Source organism: Zonotrichia albicollis, chromosome 28 (genome assembly GCF_047830755.1).
Source record: "Zonotrichia albicollis isolate bZonAlb1 chromosome 28, bZonAlb1.hap1, whole genome shotgun sequence".
Lineage (NCBI taxonomy): Eukaryota > Metazoa > Chordata > Aves > Passeriformes > Passerellidae > Zonotrichia > Zonotrichia albicollis.
In genome coordinates, this window is record NC_133846.1 from 6,214,074 (window position 1) to 6,233,303 (window position 19,230).

At 44.5% G+C, this 19,230-nt stretch overlaps 1 protein-coding gene across 1 annotated transcript; it reads right to left on the bottom strand.

Moving 5' to 3' along the window:
- Window positions 1-66: 66 nt before the first annotated feature.
- On the bottom strand, window positions 67-19,205 carry RSBN1 (round spermatid basic protein 1). Its single transcript, XM_074527959.1, has 7 exons — window positions 18,835-19,205; window positions 14,607-15,277; window positions 7,861-7,998; window positions 7,323-7,465; window positions 6,311-6,478; window positions 5,168-5,276; window positions 67-4,616 (listed from the first exon to the last, which is right to left on the bottom strand). Exons 1-7 carry the CDS (start codon window positions 19,184-19,186, stop codon window positions 4,155-4,157), a joined length of 2,043 nt encoding a protein of 680 aa, XP_074384060.1. The 5' UTR covers window positions 19,187-19,205; the 3' UTR covers window positions 67-4,154.
- Between the last annotated feature and the right edge of the window lie 25 nt (window positions 19,206-19,230).

Genomic DNA, 19,230 nt, shown 5'->3' on the forward strand with positions numbered 1-19,230 from the left:
CGCCGAGCGCCGCCCCGACCCCCCCCCCCCCCCCAAAGCCGTGAAGGAAAGAAGCGCCCAGGCGGGTAAAGGACAAAATCAGACTTTTGTTTATTAAAAAAATACTTTACAGGAAAAAAATTCTATGCATTCCGCAGGACTATTTTACAAAGAAATAGCTTAACAGTTTGACACTGGTGTACAGTCAGCTACCGGGGGCGCGGGCCGCCCCGCACACGCGCGAATGTCAATAAATACACTAAGGCCGCACAAAGCAAACAGTCGTCCAGGCAATTGTACACGTCCTCTGGAGCCAGAGACCTTAGATAAATTAAAACCACAGAAAAAAATAATCGTAGCTGCCAATCAAATCAAATGAAATCACGAAACAGCAATACAGGAGTCGGTATCTTTACATGTTGTATAGAGAAATCAGGAAAAGCGGGTGTGTGGGTGCTTGGGGTGCCCTGGCACTGCTCGGAGCCCTCAGGAGGGGACAGAGGAGGCTCTGGGGAACAGGGACAAGCCCCGGGCTCCTCTCGCAGCCCTCAGGGCTGCCCAGGCTCAGCACGCCTGGGGAACTGCAGAGTTCAGCACTCAGCTCATGGGGAAAGCTCTGACAATTTGCCTGACCTGTACCACGCAGGGAACCCGGCAGGGCACAGCAGGACAAGGGGAAAAGTGTCCCTTAGGATGCCCTGGGGACACCTCGTGGTGTCCCCCCCTCCTGGAACAGGACCTGGAGCTTGTCTAAAAGAGAGGAAACCAAATTCACCCTGCATTTGCTGGCCCACTTCTAGCCCAGCTGAGCCACTTTTTCCCCGGGATGTTTTAGTCACCAGCACTTGATTAAAGCCCAGCCTAAGCCTCAGTTCTGTTTCACAGCGCACTTAGTCAGTGACAGCTGGCCCCAGCACAAAGCTGGGGTGTTTTCTACCTGACACACATCACAGAGCATAAATGGAGCACTGAGGATTTGCAGAACCGACCAGCACATTTGTATTTAGGAACTGTTCTGTATCTGCTTTCCACTGAGAGTAACAGAAAGTTAAGACCTTAAAAACCATCCAGTCCCAGCTCCCTGCCACGTGCAGGGACACCTCCCACTGGGCCAGGATCCCCAACCTGGCTTTGAAAACTTCCCAGGTTGGGGCATCCACAGCCTCCCTGGGCAGCCAGATCCTCACAACCCATCACATCTCTTCCTTATCTCTCACCTAAATTCCTCCTCTTTTGATTTGTGCCCATTTCCCTTGTCCTGTCACTCAGCTCCTGATGAACAGCCCTGCAGATCCTAGAAGGTGTCCACACTGAACAGACCCAGCTCCCTCAGGCTTAGAACAAGCCATCAAATGTGGCTCAAAAAATCACATCAAATCAAAGGTGATTAGCTCATTAAGGAGTCTGCTTTAGGAAATATTGGAGAAATTCAAATAGCAGCTATTTAACAGGAGATATTCAGGAATATTTACTGGATTTGTTCTGCTCAAACACTAAGTGGCTTGAACTCATTACTTCCTCTCTAAACTGCTCTAGCTCATGAAAAAATCAGTGTTCTACAGGTCCTGGGCTGGAAAACATTTGCATTTGTCCCATTAAGGCTTTGTTCTGGGAACCTGAAGCAATGGTTGGAGACTGAGCAGCTTCCCAAGCAATCCCTCTCACACTTTACACCCAGAGTTGAGGTGGAATTTGAAAGCCTGCCAGTTTGGTAAAAGCACAGCAAAGCTGAGCATGGATTTAGTAAGAGATTCTCAAGCAGCTTGTTCCTCTCTCCCTCAGTCTTCCGAAATAGGATAGCATCAGCAACATTCAGGTCATTCAGATACCTTTATTTATGTGCATTTAAATCTGACATTAGGTTTAAGTTAGTAACTGAGCAGAGCACAGAGAGCACAATGCTATTGGCCATGTCCCTCCATGCAAGAGGAAGTCAGAGCATTTTCCAGCTATTTCAGACTGTTGTCACAGATTTCACTAAAGCTACAGCTTGGAAAGCAGCACAGACCACCCTTCCTTCACTTGCAGACACGCTATCAGAATTTACAGAGGACTTCCAAATGGACTCTCTCTTCCTTCCATCCCAATTTCCCAATTACCTGGTGGTGCCTGGGGGCTCTCAGCCTGTTTGCTCTGCTGGCCCTGCAGGTGTGCCAGTTCCTGAGAGAGCAGAGCTGGCTGCCAGGGGAGGGCTGGGAGCAGCAGGGACAGGCAGAACGGACACGTGGAAGACTCGCAGACTTGGTCAAAAGGAAAGAACACCCCTGGGGAATCTTTGAATGTGAAGGATGAACTGAAACCACTATTGCCTGTGAGGAATTTTACTTTGCACAACCCTTAAAGCTATGAAATTCCTCTCAACATAAAAAGTGGAAAAAACCCACCAGAGAACCGACGGCTCCCTCTGAGCCGCGCTGAGTCATCTAGAATTTCTGCTAAGATTAAATTACACCCCTGCATGAATCACATTACTTCTCATCATAAAAGCTTTCCATTCTAACACCTTATTTACACAGATTACTAAACGAGTCACTACCACTTCAATCTGTAAATTAGTTTTAAATTGAAATATTTCCTAGTCCTCATTTTTGTACCGAAGACAATACATACATACACATAAGGAGTAATACAGGTTCTAACTAATCACTGCAGTATCTTCTGAGGATTATTTCTCTATCAGTTTAAAATAGTGACCTCTACACTGAGGTGCTAATATGTATATAAAAGCCTACACAAACAATATTGCACAAAGTAAGATTTATAATAGAGTAACATATTTTAGAGACCCTTATAAAGAGAAGAGTAATAATTGATATTAAAAAGATGCATCCAGAACTAACACAGCATCTTTGCTTTTGTCTAGTCTAACATAGTGTTTCAAATCTTTCCTACCCCAGTGAGGATTAGAACAAATAAAGTTATCTGGAGACAGCTTAAGTTGCACCAAACCCCAACTTGTACTCTAAATGTGGGGAGGGGGGAGGGAAAAAGGACTTTTCCTTTTTGATGACTGGAAAGGGCAGTAATAAATGGGGTGAGTGAAAGTCAAATACAGGTTACACATTAACATCCAGAAATATTGAAAGATTGTTTAAAAACTGTTGATAGCTGACACTCTACACATTGAGCACGTGCTGCTGATTTTTCCACAGTAACTGGGCACCCAGGAGCTACACATGGAAAAAGCAGTCCAATGCCAAAAGACTTTTTATTGTGAAATACTAATACAGAACTTACACAGTAAGGCTGTCCTTATTCTAGGAAGTCAGGTATCAGCTCAATGCTTATTATAATAAGTGCATCAGTACAAGGGAAGGTGTGGATCCATTGGACACGTTATGACCCCATCAAAACAAGCTGCCAAGTTGGTTAAGTATTTTAAAGCCTTAAAGTGCTCAAAGATAGCAGTTTCCTCCACAAGACTACCAAGAGGTTCTCTAATTTTGACACTAGCATTTATCACATTCAGGGAAGATGTATTTTGGAAGCAAAAACCCCCACACCAAACAACATAAGCAGTGCTATGAGAAGTGTTAGGTCAGTAAGTCATTGCATTTCAACAGGAATCAGACACTTGCTTCAGTTCATTTTACAGGTCACCCTTGTAGGAACTGTAAGAAACATCAATTTCTATAGCTTGTATATAAACCAACATGTCAAGAACAGACATACCAAAAATTCCACAAATCATCAAAAGTGCTGTGCTTTCTCTATTTTTCTTCTTTTTTCTTTTTTTTTTTTTTTTTTTTTTTTTACTTTTTTTAAGCAATTAAAATGAGATGGGGAAATCACTTTGCAAGTCTTCTACAAAAGCATCACTTTCTGGTGAAGATTAGAGATAAAGTAAAAGTAGGGAAATAACACTGACCAATGGAGTTCAATCATTTCATATTCCTGGAGGAATTCCAATCTGACTTTGAGAAGATATTCAACATCTCTTTACTTAAACAGAAAGAAGTGGTAGACCACTGTTACAGGTTGTACTAAGGGGTTAAAATACAACTTGAATTTTGCATAATCTGTGTAAAAAAGATATGCTTGACATTTTGGAATGTCACCTTTCTTTATAGAATTATAGGCAAGATTTCTCCAATAAAACATAAGCCAGTTATAAAACTATAACTTCACATCAAAATTTTAAAAACTTGTTTAAAAAATGTTTGAATATATACATATCACACAGAAGAGCCTGCATGATCCTGTGGATTGTGTTGCTGATCAGACTCTATTTTAAAACCTGGAAGGGGCTGGGCCACCTGATCTGGTTGCACAAGTCCTGATATTGAAGAAACAGAGGAGGAGAGCACCCCTGGGCTAAGCTGAATTTCTATACCTGGTTCTTCAGACTCTGTTTTTACACTCACACCTTGGGGTTCACCTTGTGCCTCTGTGCTCCCAGGAACATCACTGTTCAGGCTTGAGCTGCTCTCTGCTTTTGGAGAAGTCTCCCCCACGGGGTGGTACTGCTTGAGTCTGATGTGCCAGGCTAGGCTGCAGACTGCTGACACTGTTTTGAACTGATGGATGACATTTCTGGGGATGAAGTAGATGTCGTTGTCACACAACTGAATCCTGGCATAGCGAATGCCTTCCCGTCTCATTTGGTTTAGTTTGGCTTCGTCCACCCATTGAACACACTGGGAGAAGGAGAGATGGCAAAGTTAGTGGTGAACTCTTCAAACACTCAGCATCTTCCTGTTTGCAAGTGAATTCATTTCTAAATCAATATCTCCTTTTCATGGGTAAAATTTCAAATTCAGATGAGAAATGGACTTTAAAAATACAATTTCCCTGATGTCTTGAGAGGAGGATGAAGAAATTTCTATAGTTACAGTTAAAAACAACAATGGGCTGCATTGCTTGGGCTGGCAGGACTGAGTTTAGATGCTTCCATAGCTAAGACAACACCAGACATCAGAAAAAGCAGGAGCAGGCACACATGGCTTAATCAACAGATTGTTTCTATAGCACACCCTGGCACTCACAGCATGAAGTCTAGCTTGGGGGAAAGGAAAATAAAAAGGTCCCTTCCAACTGAACTATTTTATCCTGAAACACAAGGAAATTTATCCAAGAGAGCTGAGAACTGAGGGGATACAAAAGGGCTGACTTTAGGAAGAAGCTGGGATCTGTCAGAAACTCCTCCCAAAACACCAGGAATGAGCTGCCAGAAGGGCAGATTTGATACCTGTGACACTGGAGGTTCATGCAGGTCCAGCTGAAGTCTCTGCACAACATCAGTGAAGTCTTCAGCATGAAAACAAACCACATCTTTGGTTATACGAGGCTGGTCACTCCTAGAAAAAAAATGAGAATTCCAGGAATTTTTGAAGTATTTGAATTACAGAGCATTCCAGCTCTTCCAGCAGAAAGCTCCATTGAACCAATGACCTGCTTGAGTGTTACACTGTGCATAATGTCTCAACACTTCTCAATAGTGTTTTATTTTGAATAAGAGGTATAATGCATATATTTCCCTTTTTTCTTTCTCAATTTTTGCTGCATTCACAACAGAAGGGATGTTTGCATGGAAAATACACTGAAAAGCCTGAGACCCAGGTTCAAACTGCCACTGTCAAAGTTCTCTGTGTTCTAGGAACCACTATTTGCTCAATTCTTCCCTTCTATAATTGGACAGAAAATTTCTGCATTAAGGGAAAAATGTAAAATTACAAAGTAACACTGAAGTTGAATCAGTGAGGAGTTTTATTCAACAGTATAGGAAACATTGGCATTTTTTATTCTAATGATAATGCTAATGATGCTATCCAATTTCCAATGTAATTTCTAGCTATTACAATGATGCAAGTCCAGTTTCTCTGCAAGGTCAACAGCAATGTCCTGGGTACATGACCTGAGAAAGCACTGCAGCTGTGAAATTAATTACACTGAGCTCTTAGACTGCAGTTACAAAAGCTAGAATTAATATACCTGCTCAGGAAAAGAATAATCAAGGATGAAGGTCCAAGTTGAAGCCTTTTGTATATCACTGAAATATTCTGCAAGCTGCTGTTACAAATTTTTTACTGCCTCAAGATGGAAAGATAGGAGGCACACAGCTTGAGGTTTTCAGTTCTGCACAGCTTTCGAATCACAGAATAAAGTAGGTTGGAAAAGACCTTTAAGATCTTCTAGTCCAACCTATGACCTATCACCTCCTCATCAAATAAACCATGGCACTGAGTTTACTTTCAAACACATCCAGTGACTCCCTGGGGGGACAATTCCAGCAAGTCTCATGATAGGGTTTAAAACACTTCTGATTAGGTTTGTTAGCAAGGAATTTTATTTTTTTTAGAAGAAAGAACAGCTGCATGCCAGCAGCACTCACCATTCCCCAAACTGCACAGCCTTGAGCACCCCGACCGCAGCTGTGCTCTGCCAGTCGAAGCCCTGCCCCACGTGGTCGGCGTGGGCGCGGGTCCTGTCCTCGAACAGGACCTCGCGGGGCTCGCTGGTCCGAGGTAGGTACTGCAGGTTCTTGATCTCGTTCATGGACCTGCAATGCACAGAAACACACTAAAAACGGCCCTGCTGCTCAAAAATTAATATTTGTACTGAAATCATCTTAGAATTCTGGGTGCTGCAGGCTTCAACAAAGCACTTCCCTCTGATTTTTTTCTAGGTGTTGATTTGGTGAAAGATTGAAACAAAACCAGTAAAGTACAATTCAGGTAATAAGATCAAACTTTACACAAAAATTTTGTGATTTGATTTGTTTTGTTCACCTGTGCTGAAAGACTTCCTCCAAGAATGTACCAGTATGTAAATAGAGCTATCTTATAGAAACAGAACTTCAGTTATTCGAGAATACATCCAAAAATTGTTCTTGAAAAGACAATTAAAATATGCTTCCAAATCTCCTGAAATTTGTTTTAGAGCACTCTTTCAGAGACAGAAAGCAAGAATACACAATAATTGCTGGGCAGGCATGTTATAAGTGCTTTAGCACTGCCATTATTAGGTAGCACGAGCAGTAGAAGGATCTCTGCTGTTTCACAGCATTCCACCTGCCCTCACCACCAAATTGGCTCCTGCCACAGAAATAAGATGAATTAAGTCTCCTGCAGGATAATAAAAAGAGGTTTTAATCTTAAAGCACCGATCTAGGATACCTGAGAAGTACTGAAAGACACTGACAGAAGTAGTGAAATAAAATAACCATCAGGGTAACATTTGCTTTATCAGCTGAGCCAATTTGAAACAAAGCGAAAGTGAAACTTAAATTTGAATTAGTCCTCTGAAAAGCCAGTTGCACATCAATACCGTGCTTTTGTTCTCAAATCTGACACAGACTTAAGGGCAAGGTTTTCCCTGGAGTACAAAAGGAAAGCCGAACTCACCGGCGCCGTTTGAAGGGTGATTTTGGCATATCAGCTGTGGGGATCATCTGCTCTCCCGGCCTCACCCACATGATGGGCCCATCATCACTCTGCGACCTGCACTGCAGTCTGAGACTGGAAAGAGTCCCCCAGGGCAGAGTCATCTAAAAGAAAACAGGAACAAAACAACCCACAAAACACACATAACACAAAACACTGGGTGAGATAGAAAAATTAAATGATGCCTTTGGTAAAACTGGTTCAAATCTGCTGTCAAAAGAATTGCATAGAATCTAAGTATGCTTGAGAGGTAAAAGATATTCCAAGCTAATTTTATCAAGCACAGTTTTTAGGGAAGTAGAAGTATATATAATAAACTTGATTATTTTTAATTAGCCACCTAATTCCATGCCTTTCAATTGGACACAGTAAAGAATGAACCTCAGTAGCCCAAATAAGCATCAATGAAGAAAATCCCTTACAGTCTCTAATTACTTAGAAACCTAACAATTGCTTAAATATCCACAGTGCTGTGAACACACCACAAGTCACTGCTTACTCTGAGAAATGGAGATTCTTCCAACATATCCAGGAATTCTGGGAAGTAGTCCCCCACTTCTTCATCCACGGCTCCCACCAGGCTGATCTGGCGCATGGGGCCCGCTCGGTAGGTGCCACAGCAGTACGTCCGATTGACCTGTGCCAGACAGAGACACAACGGCAGCACAGCCTCAGTTCCCTCCCACGGGGACAAAGTGACTGATCCAGCACAGCTGGGATCAATCCTGGCCTCAGCTACAGCTGTTTCAGCAGATGGGCCTTTGGGAATATGCACAGGGACTGTTTAGAACAGAGGAGAAAAAAGGACTCCTGTCTGTACTCCTGACAGGAAATCCTTCTGGAGTCTGAATAACAGCAAGTGAATATTTGACTAATTCAGGAACAATTCAACACTTCCAGGCTGACTTGAGAAAACAACCACACAAGGTTTCATTGTGACTCAGTCGTTCACCAGCAAGCTTCAACTCTCCACTGGTTTGTGCATTTGGACTTTTGCTTCTACATTTCAAAGCGGATGTTCATGGGATATGCACGTTCCAATTTCAGCCCTGTCCCTGAGGTCCTTCCCCTGGGCCTGCAGTGAAAAACCTCAAGGACTTTCATGCAGTGGTTCTGGTGATAGTACACACAGGAAATTGGACAAAAAACAGATGAAATGAGGGGTTTAGCTGGAAAGCCAGAGCTCATGGAGAAGAATTTCAGGATTACCATTTGCAGTAGAACCTGCTGTCAGTGCTGGGGTCAGAAACATTTTAATCTCACAGCTCGTGGACATCCTCTAGAACACAGCCTGTCCCACTGTGCTGGGTCATCTGGAAACTTTTCTTGCCAATTTCCTGTTCCCAGAAGAGAGGCACTGGCAAGACTCCAGCGCTCTGCAGCCTCATCCTATGGACTGCAGCTGGAATGTGCCAGACGGCCACAGAGGAGCTTCTGAGCAGACACCAGAGCTGATGTTACAGAGCACCAACCTGCTTTGCACACTCACTTGTGGCTGAGCCCCAGCCTTCCACCGCCCTGCAGGGTTCCAGGGTGAAAAACCCCAGCTGCTCTCATGGCTCAGTGGTGGGACAGCACAGACAACCACTGGTAAATGTGCAGATTAACAGCCATGTTCACCCAGGGTGATGCATTTTAGAACTCCACTTACAGATACATGCCAGTAGCAGCTCAGCTTTTAGTTTCAGTTTTGCATGTTTAGCCAGCAAACCAGATGTCATTAAACTACTCCATGTTGTTAAAGGTAAATTAGGAGAGACTAATAAAGGAAGAACAGAGTTACTGCTGCAATTTTATCCTTCAGCAGCAGCCATAGATATTTCACTTCTTAATTATACGAGTTTAGCTACTCTATTTGCTGCATGCAGTTCAGAGCAGGAGCACTGGAACACCACAGCAATATTTTGGTTCTGTCTGCCTAAGGACTGAAGTGCTCTGGTCCCTATCCAGTGAAGTTAAACTGCCCAGCACTGTTTATGTAAGTGCAGCCAGACTCCTTGCAGATGAGTTCTGTGCTACTGAAACCACCTGGTGAGAGTCACTAGTATTTTACAGGTGTTTGTCATGAGTTAAAATGAATTATAATTCCATATGCAGGTTTTCCTTGTAATGTTTTCAAAGGAAATGAAAAATTAGATGTGGGGGCCTGAATATATGTTGTATTGTAAGATCTGTGTGGTTCTGAGTTGCTCCAAACGAGCTGCAGCTGCAGGGTCCTTAGTTGGGCAGCAGCTGTAGCTCGTGAAGGTAACTGAGATAAATAGGGGTGGGTCAAGAGCCCAGGAGGAGCCCCTGAGAAGAGAGAACAACGCTGCAGCAAAGATTACAACAACTGGTGACCCCGACGTGATGAAGAACACTGCAACCAAACATTGAAAGAAGGTATGGAATCCCCCTGACAGCCGAGAGCTGTGGCAGCCTGAGAGCTGGGACTGTAAAATATAATATAGCCTTTAAATTAAAGAACTGTAGCAGCAGAAAGCTGCAAAAATATGACCTTTAAAGAAAAGAGCCTTAGAACATCTAAAGACAGCCGAGAGCTGTAGCAGCCTGAGAGCTGGGACTTTATGTGTATTATCATTGTATAATTGTCAAAAGAAAAGGGGGGAAATGTGGGGGCCTGAATATATGTTGTATTGTAAGATCTGTGTGTGTCTGAGTTGCTCCAAACGAGCTGCAGCTGCAGGGTCCTTAGTTGGGCAGCAGCTGTAGCTCGTGAAGGCAACTGAGATAAATAGGGGTGGGTCAAGAGCCCAGGAGGAGCCCCTGAGAAAATAGAAAGGACTGTGCTGCAGAGAAAGGAGAAGAGCCCCAGCAGAGAGAGAAGAACAACGCTGCAGCGAAGATTACAACAATTAGAAGCTTTAACTTTGTTTGTTTTTAAAGGCACTGGAACAATGGAAAAATAGACAAGAACTCAGGAGCTATAAAGGAAACAGAAGAAATACTTTAGGGAAACACTGGATTTCAATGCTTTGCTAGTTCCTAACAGAAATTAAAGGAATATACACACTTGAGAATTAAACCCAGGACATGTTTACACTGACAACACGCACCAACCCACGGCAATCCCCAGCAGGCTGTGTTATTCATCTCAAGCACCTCAGTCACAGGGGATCAAGTCTGCTAGTTCAATATGCCATAAAAAACTTCTTTACAACATCTCTCATTCTTAATTCCTTCTGAGCAGCAAACACTGGTTAGGCCGGTGGTCTCCACAATAAGATGCAATGAACATCTAAAAGAACAGGCACCTTGCTCTCCCTTTGCAGCTGGGAGGTTTAGTGTCCCACGAGCAAGCACCCTGCTTGCTGCACTGCAACTGCTCTGGCCTTTCATTCCCCAGGTGCTCCAGATTCCCTCTGAGCCCTGCTCACTCCAGCCACCTCTGTGCCCCCCTCACTGCAGGGGAGAAAGCTGAGATGATGAAATAGCTGCAGTCATTTCATTACATCCATTAGGACCTCTCAGTGTTTTTTATTTTTGTTTAAAGTTCAACTCTTGTTTAGGAATTTAGCTGGGGTCACTCCAGTTCACAGGGCTGCCAGAAGTCAGTAACTCATTACCACAGCACCTCCCTTGTAGAATTTGTTCCCTGAGCTGCTTTAAAAGCAGCAGTGGATCTCAAGCAGTCACTGCCACTGTTTTACTGTTGCAAAAAGACAATGGGGCCAGTAAAAGAGCTCAGGCAGCCTGTGCCTTTCCAAATGCCACCCAGCCATCACTGCTGTGTGTACCCCCACTCACAGGGACTTATGGGCACGTTTAAAATTAGCTCCAGTGCTCATGGAGCCATTTTCTCCCAGCTGCACCATGTGTTATCAGTGTTTCCCACACTGGGCTGAGAGCACAAGCAGACAGAGGCAGAGTTTCCTGCCAGAGGCTCAGAGCTGGTGTTTATTTGCATGTTCCTGAGGCACCCCAGCCTCACCACGGGTTAAGTGAGCAGCACAGGATGAGAAGAGGACACACAGATGAGGCATCAGCTGGAGACAAATGAGGTTAAGTCTCTGAAGTTTCTCTCCAGTTGCAAGAAAAGCATGAATCAGTTGACAGCAACAATATTTCAGCATGCCAAGTCAGCTATAAAACCAACCACACAAAACCTTGGCTCCAAGGAAGAAAGCAAGAGGACAAGGCAGTGACATGCCAGCACAGCAAGGGTGACATGCTTGACTAAAATCTGACACAGTGCAGGACCACTGGGCATTGTTTACATGGCTTTAGTGACAAACCAAATGAAGGATGCAGTACAGACGCACAACTTCTTCATTTCATACTTTGGTAGCTACTGCTAAAAAAAAGAAATTGCCCTTCCACAATCAGAGAAGTTCAAACTGCGATGTGGTTCATGAAGCACAGCTGTCAGTAACAGAGGAACCTGTTCTGAACAGGAGTAAGGAAACTTACCCAGTTATCACCTGTTGGCTGCTTCTCCCATTGTCTCCCAAAAGGAAGAGCAGCTTATGCAAAACCTATTTCCCCAATTCTCTTTCCTGGCCTCTTCCCAGAACCCCCACACACCCTCTGTGACAGTGTAACTGTTCTTTGGATCAGACAGAATTCATCAGGCAGGTTGATCAGTTGGGAAAAAAAGCAGAAGTGTTTTTTTAACTCTAAATATATTCCCATTCACTGAGGGGAAGCAGTTGTACCGCACAAGTGATAAGGAAAATAAGAGTTCATTCTAGCTGCTCTGCCAAGAGCTTCCAAATGAAAGTGCGCCCTTATGTGAGGAAAGCTCACAAATTACTGCTCAGTGATTTGAGTCTTGAGAGCTCTCAGCCCAAGTGAACAGCTCCACACTACAGCTGAGCTCCAGCACTGAAATATTAGAACCAATGAGAGACAATGCAAGCAAAAAATCCACAGGACACTGAAGCTTAATTATTTTAAGATACCGAAACCAAACATTTATATAACAAATACACATTAGAGTGCTTTGCTATAAACTCACTGCCCTGAGAACAAAGGAATTCACCTTGCAAGGCAGTTAATTATCACTAAACTTACCAAACCCTTCAGATTAAAGTCCTTATTTTGAATACTACAATTCAGTTTCTCTAAAAACACAAACCAGCTGAATGTTGTGCAAGCCAAAGGTCACACTAACTTGCAGTTTACAGAACTAATTTTGATTTCTGAACACTGAATCTTCAGGATCCAAGACTCCCTAGAACTCCCAACCCTCTTGGCACAGGTCAGTGCAGCAAACAAACTCACACACAGAGAAGGGACCCAGAACGGAGGCAATTGAACTTCATTATAAATAACCAGTGTTACAGCACACAACAGTGCAACAGTTTAATCTGCTAAAGCACAACTATGATGTGCTTCTGTACTGCACAGTTCTCACTCAGAAGGGTGAAAAGTGAAGCTTGGCCAATCTGTCCAAGCCCCAGCAGAGCTGCCAAGGAACAGGAGCACAACAGCCACGTTCAGCACCCAGGCCCTCGAGCCCTTCCAAGACAAGCCAGCCTGCAAAACCTGGGTGAACCCCCCCCCAATCTGTGTTTGCTCAGCTTTTCCATCACCTGTAGCCATGAGGAGCCTGCTCCAGCTGCCTGCCAGCTCCCCTGCTCTGTTTGCTCAGGGAGAGCTGCACTAACACACTCCACCAGAGAGGATTAACCAGGTCATGCTGGAGCTGGGTTTACAGAAGTGGTTTAGACCAACCGAACCTTATGTCATGACTCAATCTTAATCAAGTTTAGACAGTACTTAAAATAGAATTAATTGAAGTACCAGCAGACTATAACCCAGCAAAGCCTCTTATTTATTACCATACATTCCTCACGTGTATTTATAGTGCCAGTATTCATGTTCACAGAACAGTCACCCAGAAAAAATGCAATTGTTAAACATTCCAGAGGCTCTGTTCAGCCATCTCAGGGGTCATCACATGCACTCAAGCCAGAATGCAATCAGAACACTAAAGAACATGAATAAATCACTAATACAGAAGACTTTAAAGCCTGACCTGAGGACACATTTGGGCCCTGCAGCACACAGGTGTGTGCTGTGCAGAAATGCTGCTGCCCACAGTGGTTCACATGCTCAGATTGTTTTGGGGTGCTCTGCACCCAGACACAGCTCTGCCAACACACAGAATTACTTGCACCAAGAAACAGAAGCTGGTTAAAATAAGTGCTGGAGCAGCAAATTGCTGCCAAACAAAAAGCCAAGTGTCAGAATTATTCATTTAATGCTATTTAAAGACTCCACAGTGACCATGCAGTAACTTTCTGTAAAGCACTAATTGTTTTTCCAATGCAAATCTTGCTTTTAAGCATTTGGTAAAGCCTGCAGAGATCCAAATAACCCATCCACAAGCACTAACACTCCAAAGTCTGTTGTTAAAGGTGTGTTCCCATCGTACTGAACTGCAGAGTTTCAGATTTATTCTCCCAACAGCTGAACTAGTAAATGTAATTAATGTCTCAAGTAAAGACTTAAAGGTAATCAGCAGTTTGGATCCATTCTCAGACTAAAAAGAAAGAAGCTTTATTCCATCAAAAAGAATTTTATCTAAGCTGTAATCTTGTGGTCTACTCATAGATACTCTGAGTTTGAGCACAAAACTAAAATTCAAGAGAGTTTCATAGGGAATCTCAAAATTAGCTCAGTTTTTACTGTTGCATCCATTTAAGTTACATGGAGTTTCAGAATTTACACTAGTTTGAGCCTGCCATGGAAACCAAGGGAGTAAACAGAATGAAACTCCTTTTCAAAGACAATTTAAAAGATCCTGCACCCCCCTTCAAGTTAGAAAGTTTAAACAGCATAAGGTACTGAGGGAAGGAAGATGTTAAAAATACTGAAACATGAAAAGTAACATCATTGCAAAAAACCCCAAAAGACCCCAAAAACAAACTCCAGCTCTGTCGACTAGAAAAGCAGTGTTAGCATTTAAAGTCTATGCAATTCTTGACAGACTTGGCTGCTGTTTTGGACAATCTCAGTGATTTCCCAAGTTTAGAAGAAGAAGATGCTCAGTGCAGATCTGCCCTCAGGTCACAGGCAGCAGTGTGTGATGTGTGATTCACCAGCTACCAGGGAGCACAGAAAAGCTCTGAGCAGAAGCAGGAATACACAGCACAGTAGATTAGGCCTAATGTCACCTTTCCTCATCTGCTTAGAAAAATCATTTGTGATTTGCCTATTTTAAATCATGTCTGCTCTGGGTTACTGAGATTAATCAAATCTAGGTATTGTGCAACATTTATGCATGTGAATAGCTCTTACCTGAGAGTGAAAATTTGAAATTGTTGTTGTTTCAATGTCCTTCTTGCCCAAAATTTCCATTTTCACTGGAGTGTTTGGAAAGTTGAAAGCAAAGTAATCCAGGAAGTCTGGTAAATAGGCAGCTGCCCCGTGCACTATGGCTAAAGCATAGTAAGCTGCATTTTTATCATTTTCACTGAATGACAACGCAAGAAACTCCTCTGCAAATCTCTCCATCTCCACTGGAGACAAAAATGAGAGTTCATCCATGTAGGCATGCAGGACCAGGGCACCTCCATTGGACTGGTGCTCCTCGTGGATGAAGTTACTGAATTTAGTGCCAGTCTTGAGGAAGCTGCTGCGGACAGAGTGCTCCTGGTGTGTCACAAAGGGGGTTTGTACCCCCTGGGGTACCCGGTACTCCTGCATGCCCAAGTTCAGTCTGCACAGCTGCTCGTCCTTCAGGTACCTGAAGGATTCCTTGCTCATCTCCAGGCTGTCACACTGTCCTTGGGCCAGAGTCTCCTTGTCAATGCGCGTGAGCCCGGCACACACCGTCTGCACCTCCTTGTTGTACATCTTCAGGCGCTTTCCCCTCACATCCTCCCGGTGTTTCTTTTTCTTTTTTTTCTTTATCTTCTTCATAATAAGACTGTCAGCTCGCTGGGTTTTGCCATTTTCATCTGGAGTTTCTGGCAGCGACAATAAAGAGAAGATTAGAGTTCTGCAGTTGCAGCATATTCACCCCAGAAGAATTCAGGCCTCTCACTTGCTAAGGGATCTATTCCCAGGGACACTGACCAACTGTAAAACATTGCATTTTTGGTTGTATAATTAAGTCAAAAGTCAGGGTATCTATAATTATACAAATAAAGCATTGAATTAAGGAAACCTTCCAAAATTCTAGCTTAATACTTAAGAAATACTTCAATTTTTAACAGGTTTATCAAAATACCTTTAGAAGGAGTCTGTATTTCAGAGCATCTATAATTAAGTACATTAATAACTTCTGACATTTAAGGCAGTGCTGTGCAGGGGAAGAGGATAAACAAGTATGTGTAACATTTAAACATTAAGACTTTCATTACAGAGCACTTCCCTGATTTTGGATACATGATAGGGAAGCAAACAGAGTAGCACTAAAGAGCTACAAGCTTTACTTACACTTCAAAGTAAAAACATTTAAACTTAGATTGCTGATCTTTTAAAATTAAAGGACTCAAATCATCACATCAACAGATTCAGTCTTATAGTTAACAATTCAGTTAATGGAGAGAAAGAAATTAAGAGCCTGTTTCAGTTATTTGGGTTTGTTTTATTTTTTTTTTTGAGGTTAATCAACCTCTAAAAGGCAGAGAGATAAAATGTAAAAAAATAGTTCTGTCAGGCAAAATGGAATAGTTTAAGTTGTTCTTCTTTCAAGAATAAAAGCTAATTCAAATAACATTTAGCAAGGGACAAAGGTAATTAGAAAACTTGATGGCCCAGCTGTTACAAACTCAATTGCCAAGACAAGATTTGAAGGTGCCTGAATCAAAGAACCATTTCATCCAAGAGTGCCCATAAATCTCCAGGAGCTGCGTTAGCAGGATAGCCGTGGGGATGGGAACAACCTGCTGCTGAAGGCAACACCTGCCTGAAGATGCAGGAACCAAAGTTTTACCATCTCCCCTCAGCACAGGGCTTTGTCCTAAAGAAATTTCCTTTCTCTGGCTGCACATTGGTACTCCCTCTTCATTCTCTTAGAGCACTTAAGTTAAAGAAAAAAGCCATGTAACACTGTTTTATGAGAAAGGGTGTAGTGCTAAACACAGGCAGCTGCAGGTTCTTCAGTGCAACCAGTGTTTAACTGGATCATTACTGGTTTGGTCTCGTTACTGAGAGGGCTGACCTTCATAACAGCCTGCAGTAAGGAACAGAGTTACTCATGGAGCAGAGAAAGGGCTGATTGCTTAATCCTCACTTCATACAATAGTCTTAGGACCTGAAATACAAGTTTTCACCGTGCTGCTGCAGCCCTTGCAAACAGCAAAGGCCCTGATCTTTCTGTTTCAGCGAAAGCAGGAAAAGCAGGGTGCTATCACTTGTTCTGGGAAGCCAACTGAAACGGTTCTTGGAATGAGGTTTGAGCAGGACTCTGTGAGGAGCACAGGCTTTGCTCACTCACTGGGCTCTGAGCACACACACTGCTTTACTCACTGAGAACGTGCAATTCACACAGCAGGTGTTTGTCCTGGACACCAGAGATCCCAAGCTGCAGCTAAACAAGGATTTCACGGCACCCCTGTGCTGCTGGGAATACTTCCCTAGGCACGTTTCTAAGAACATTAAAGGTCTCTTACTGCAAGCATTTCTGCTTTCAGGTACAGTTTTAAAACCTCACACATTTTAATCCAGAGTATCTTCCTGTTTGAAGCCATATCCTCATAAGAGACAGAGGAATCCTTGCATTTGGGAGCTTCCAGTGAGCACTTGGCTGTTTGCAGGACAAAAGCTGCCCTGGCTGCTGCTGGATGCATTGAACACAGCAGAGTCCCACTGTTACAGTGAGTAACTGCTGGGTTCAGTGACATTATAATAATGCCTGGCAAATCCTGAAGGAAATATAGTTTTAATTATTCCTTTAAATACACAGAAGGCCTCCAGCACCTCAAACACAAAGAAGCTGTGGACAGGTCACTAAACTATGGGCTCTGCAGTGAGGCAGAATGACAGCAGTGCCAATAACTCAGGGTACATAAATAATCTAAAATGATCAGACATCCCACAACAGAACCAGAACCTTCATTAAACAGCAAAAACACTGGGGGTGTTCACTGTCACCTGGGGCCACAGACAAGCATGGCACAGTCAATGTAATAGGTAATTTAATTAGGTTATACAGCAAAATAACAACGGATAGTCAGGAAAAGAAACACAGCCCCATCCCAAAAAGCACTACCCCTTCTGCTGAGGACAGGCAGTGAAGAGCTTCAGATGAGCAAACAGCTTTCCTTTACAAATCTGGAACTTTGATGCTCATTTTCACACTGTTTAAGCCTTCATTAAGAGGCCTAATTTAATTCTGGGTTAGAACTGACACAGTGACACTCCAGTCTACAAAGTTACACTGCTCCAAGCTTTTGTTTGATAAACACTGATAAAACTTCAGTGGTTTACAATCAGAAGTTTTTTTAATCTGTATTCAAGCACAGTGGTGTGGAAGCATTAACCAGTGGAGAAAAGCCTCTCCTGATATAAGTTTTGTCTGTTCTTAAAAGTCCTGTCTAGACTTTACTCCACAGACACTTGACTTCTGTAAGCAAGTGCATCTTTGGTTTCTTTGGCACAAAACCTGCCCATACACTCCTCAAGCATAATTCACCACATTATACTTTTAATTACAGTAGCTTTTGCAGTTATTTTTTATCTATGTTGCTCTCTCCAAGAAGCTTTTTACTACAACAAATCTCTGAGCAGAACCAAAACAATCACTCTGTACTGTTAAAAAAAAAAAATAAACAAAACCACACACAGCACACGCCAAAATCCAGAGACACTTTGGCCTTTCAATAAAAGAACACACAGAATAATTCAGGCTGGAAGTGACCTCTGGAGATCATGCAGAGAAACCCCCTGCCAAGGCAGGGTCACCTGGAGCAGGTGACACAGGTTTGGAATATCTCCAGACGGGGAGACTCCAGGATCCCCGTGGGCACCTGTTCCAGTGCTCTGCCAGCCTTCATTGAAAGAAATTCTTCCTCATGTTGAGGAGGAACTTCTTGTGTTTTAGTTTCTGGCTATTCAGCCTTGCCCTGTTGCTGGGCACCCCTGAAAAGACTCTGGCACCATCCTCTGACAACCGCATTGAAACATTCGTATGGAATCACGAGATCCCTTCTCAGGCCACTTATTAAAACCAATCATTAAAAATTAAAAAAAAAAAAAAAAACCTGACAAACCAGCAGCTCCTCACACGTTAATGCAAAGAAGCCTTTACTCCCACAGCACTCGCACGTTGACCGCGCGATGAGGGCGGTTCTGACAGCGGCAGCAGCAACGCGGCCACCCCGCGCTCGGTGCCCGGGGCAGCCCCGCCGTGCCCGCTACGCCACGGCCGGAGCAGGGCCGCCGATCCCGCCGCGCTGCCGCCGCCCGCTCCCCTCCACAGGTGCGCTCGGGGCTACGAGCGCGGCGCCGCCGCCGCCCGGCCGAGCCCGCCGGGGGCACCCGCCGGCCCCGCGACCCCCGCGCTCCCCCCGCCGCTCACCTCGCTGGCTGGGCCGCCCCGCCGCGCCGTCCGCGGGGCTGCCGCGCCTCGCCTTGTGGCCGGCGGGCTCGGCGTGGTGCCGGTGGTGGTGTCGGCGCTCCCCGGGCGGCGGGAGGCTGAGCGGGGAGAACGTGAACAGCCCCGCGGCGGCGGGGAGGGCGGGCGGGGGCAGAGGCTCCGCCGGGCCGGGCCCCGCCAGCAGCGGCTGGCTCGGCCGGGCCCGCTTGGCGGCCGGCGGTTCGCCGGGTGCCGCTCGCCGGCGGCGGGGCCCGCGGGGCCGGGCGGGCCGGTCCGCTGAGGGCGGCGGCGGCTCCTCCGGGGCCCGCGGCACCGCGGCGACCTGCGCGGCCATTTCAGGGGCTCCCTCACACACATTTAAATGGCCCGAGCGCCGGG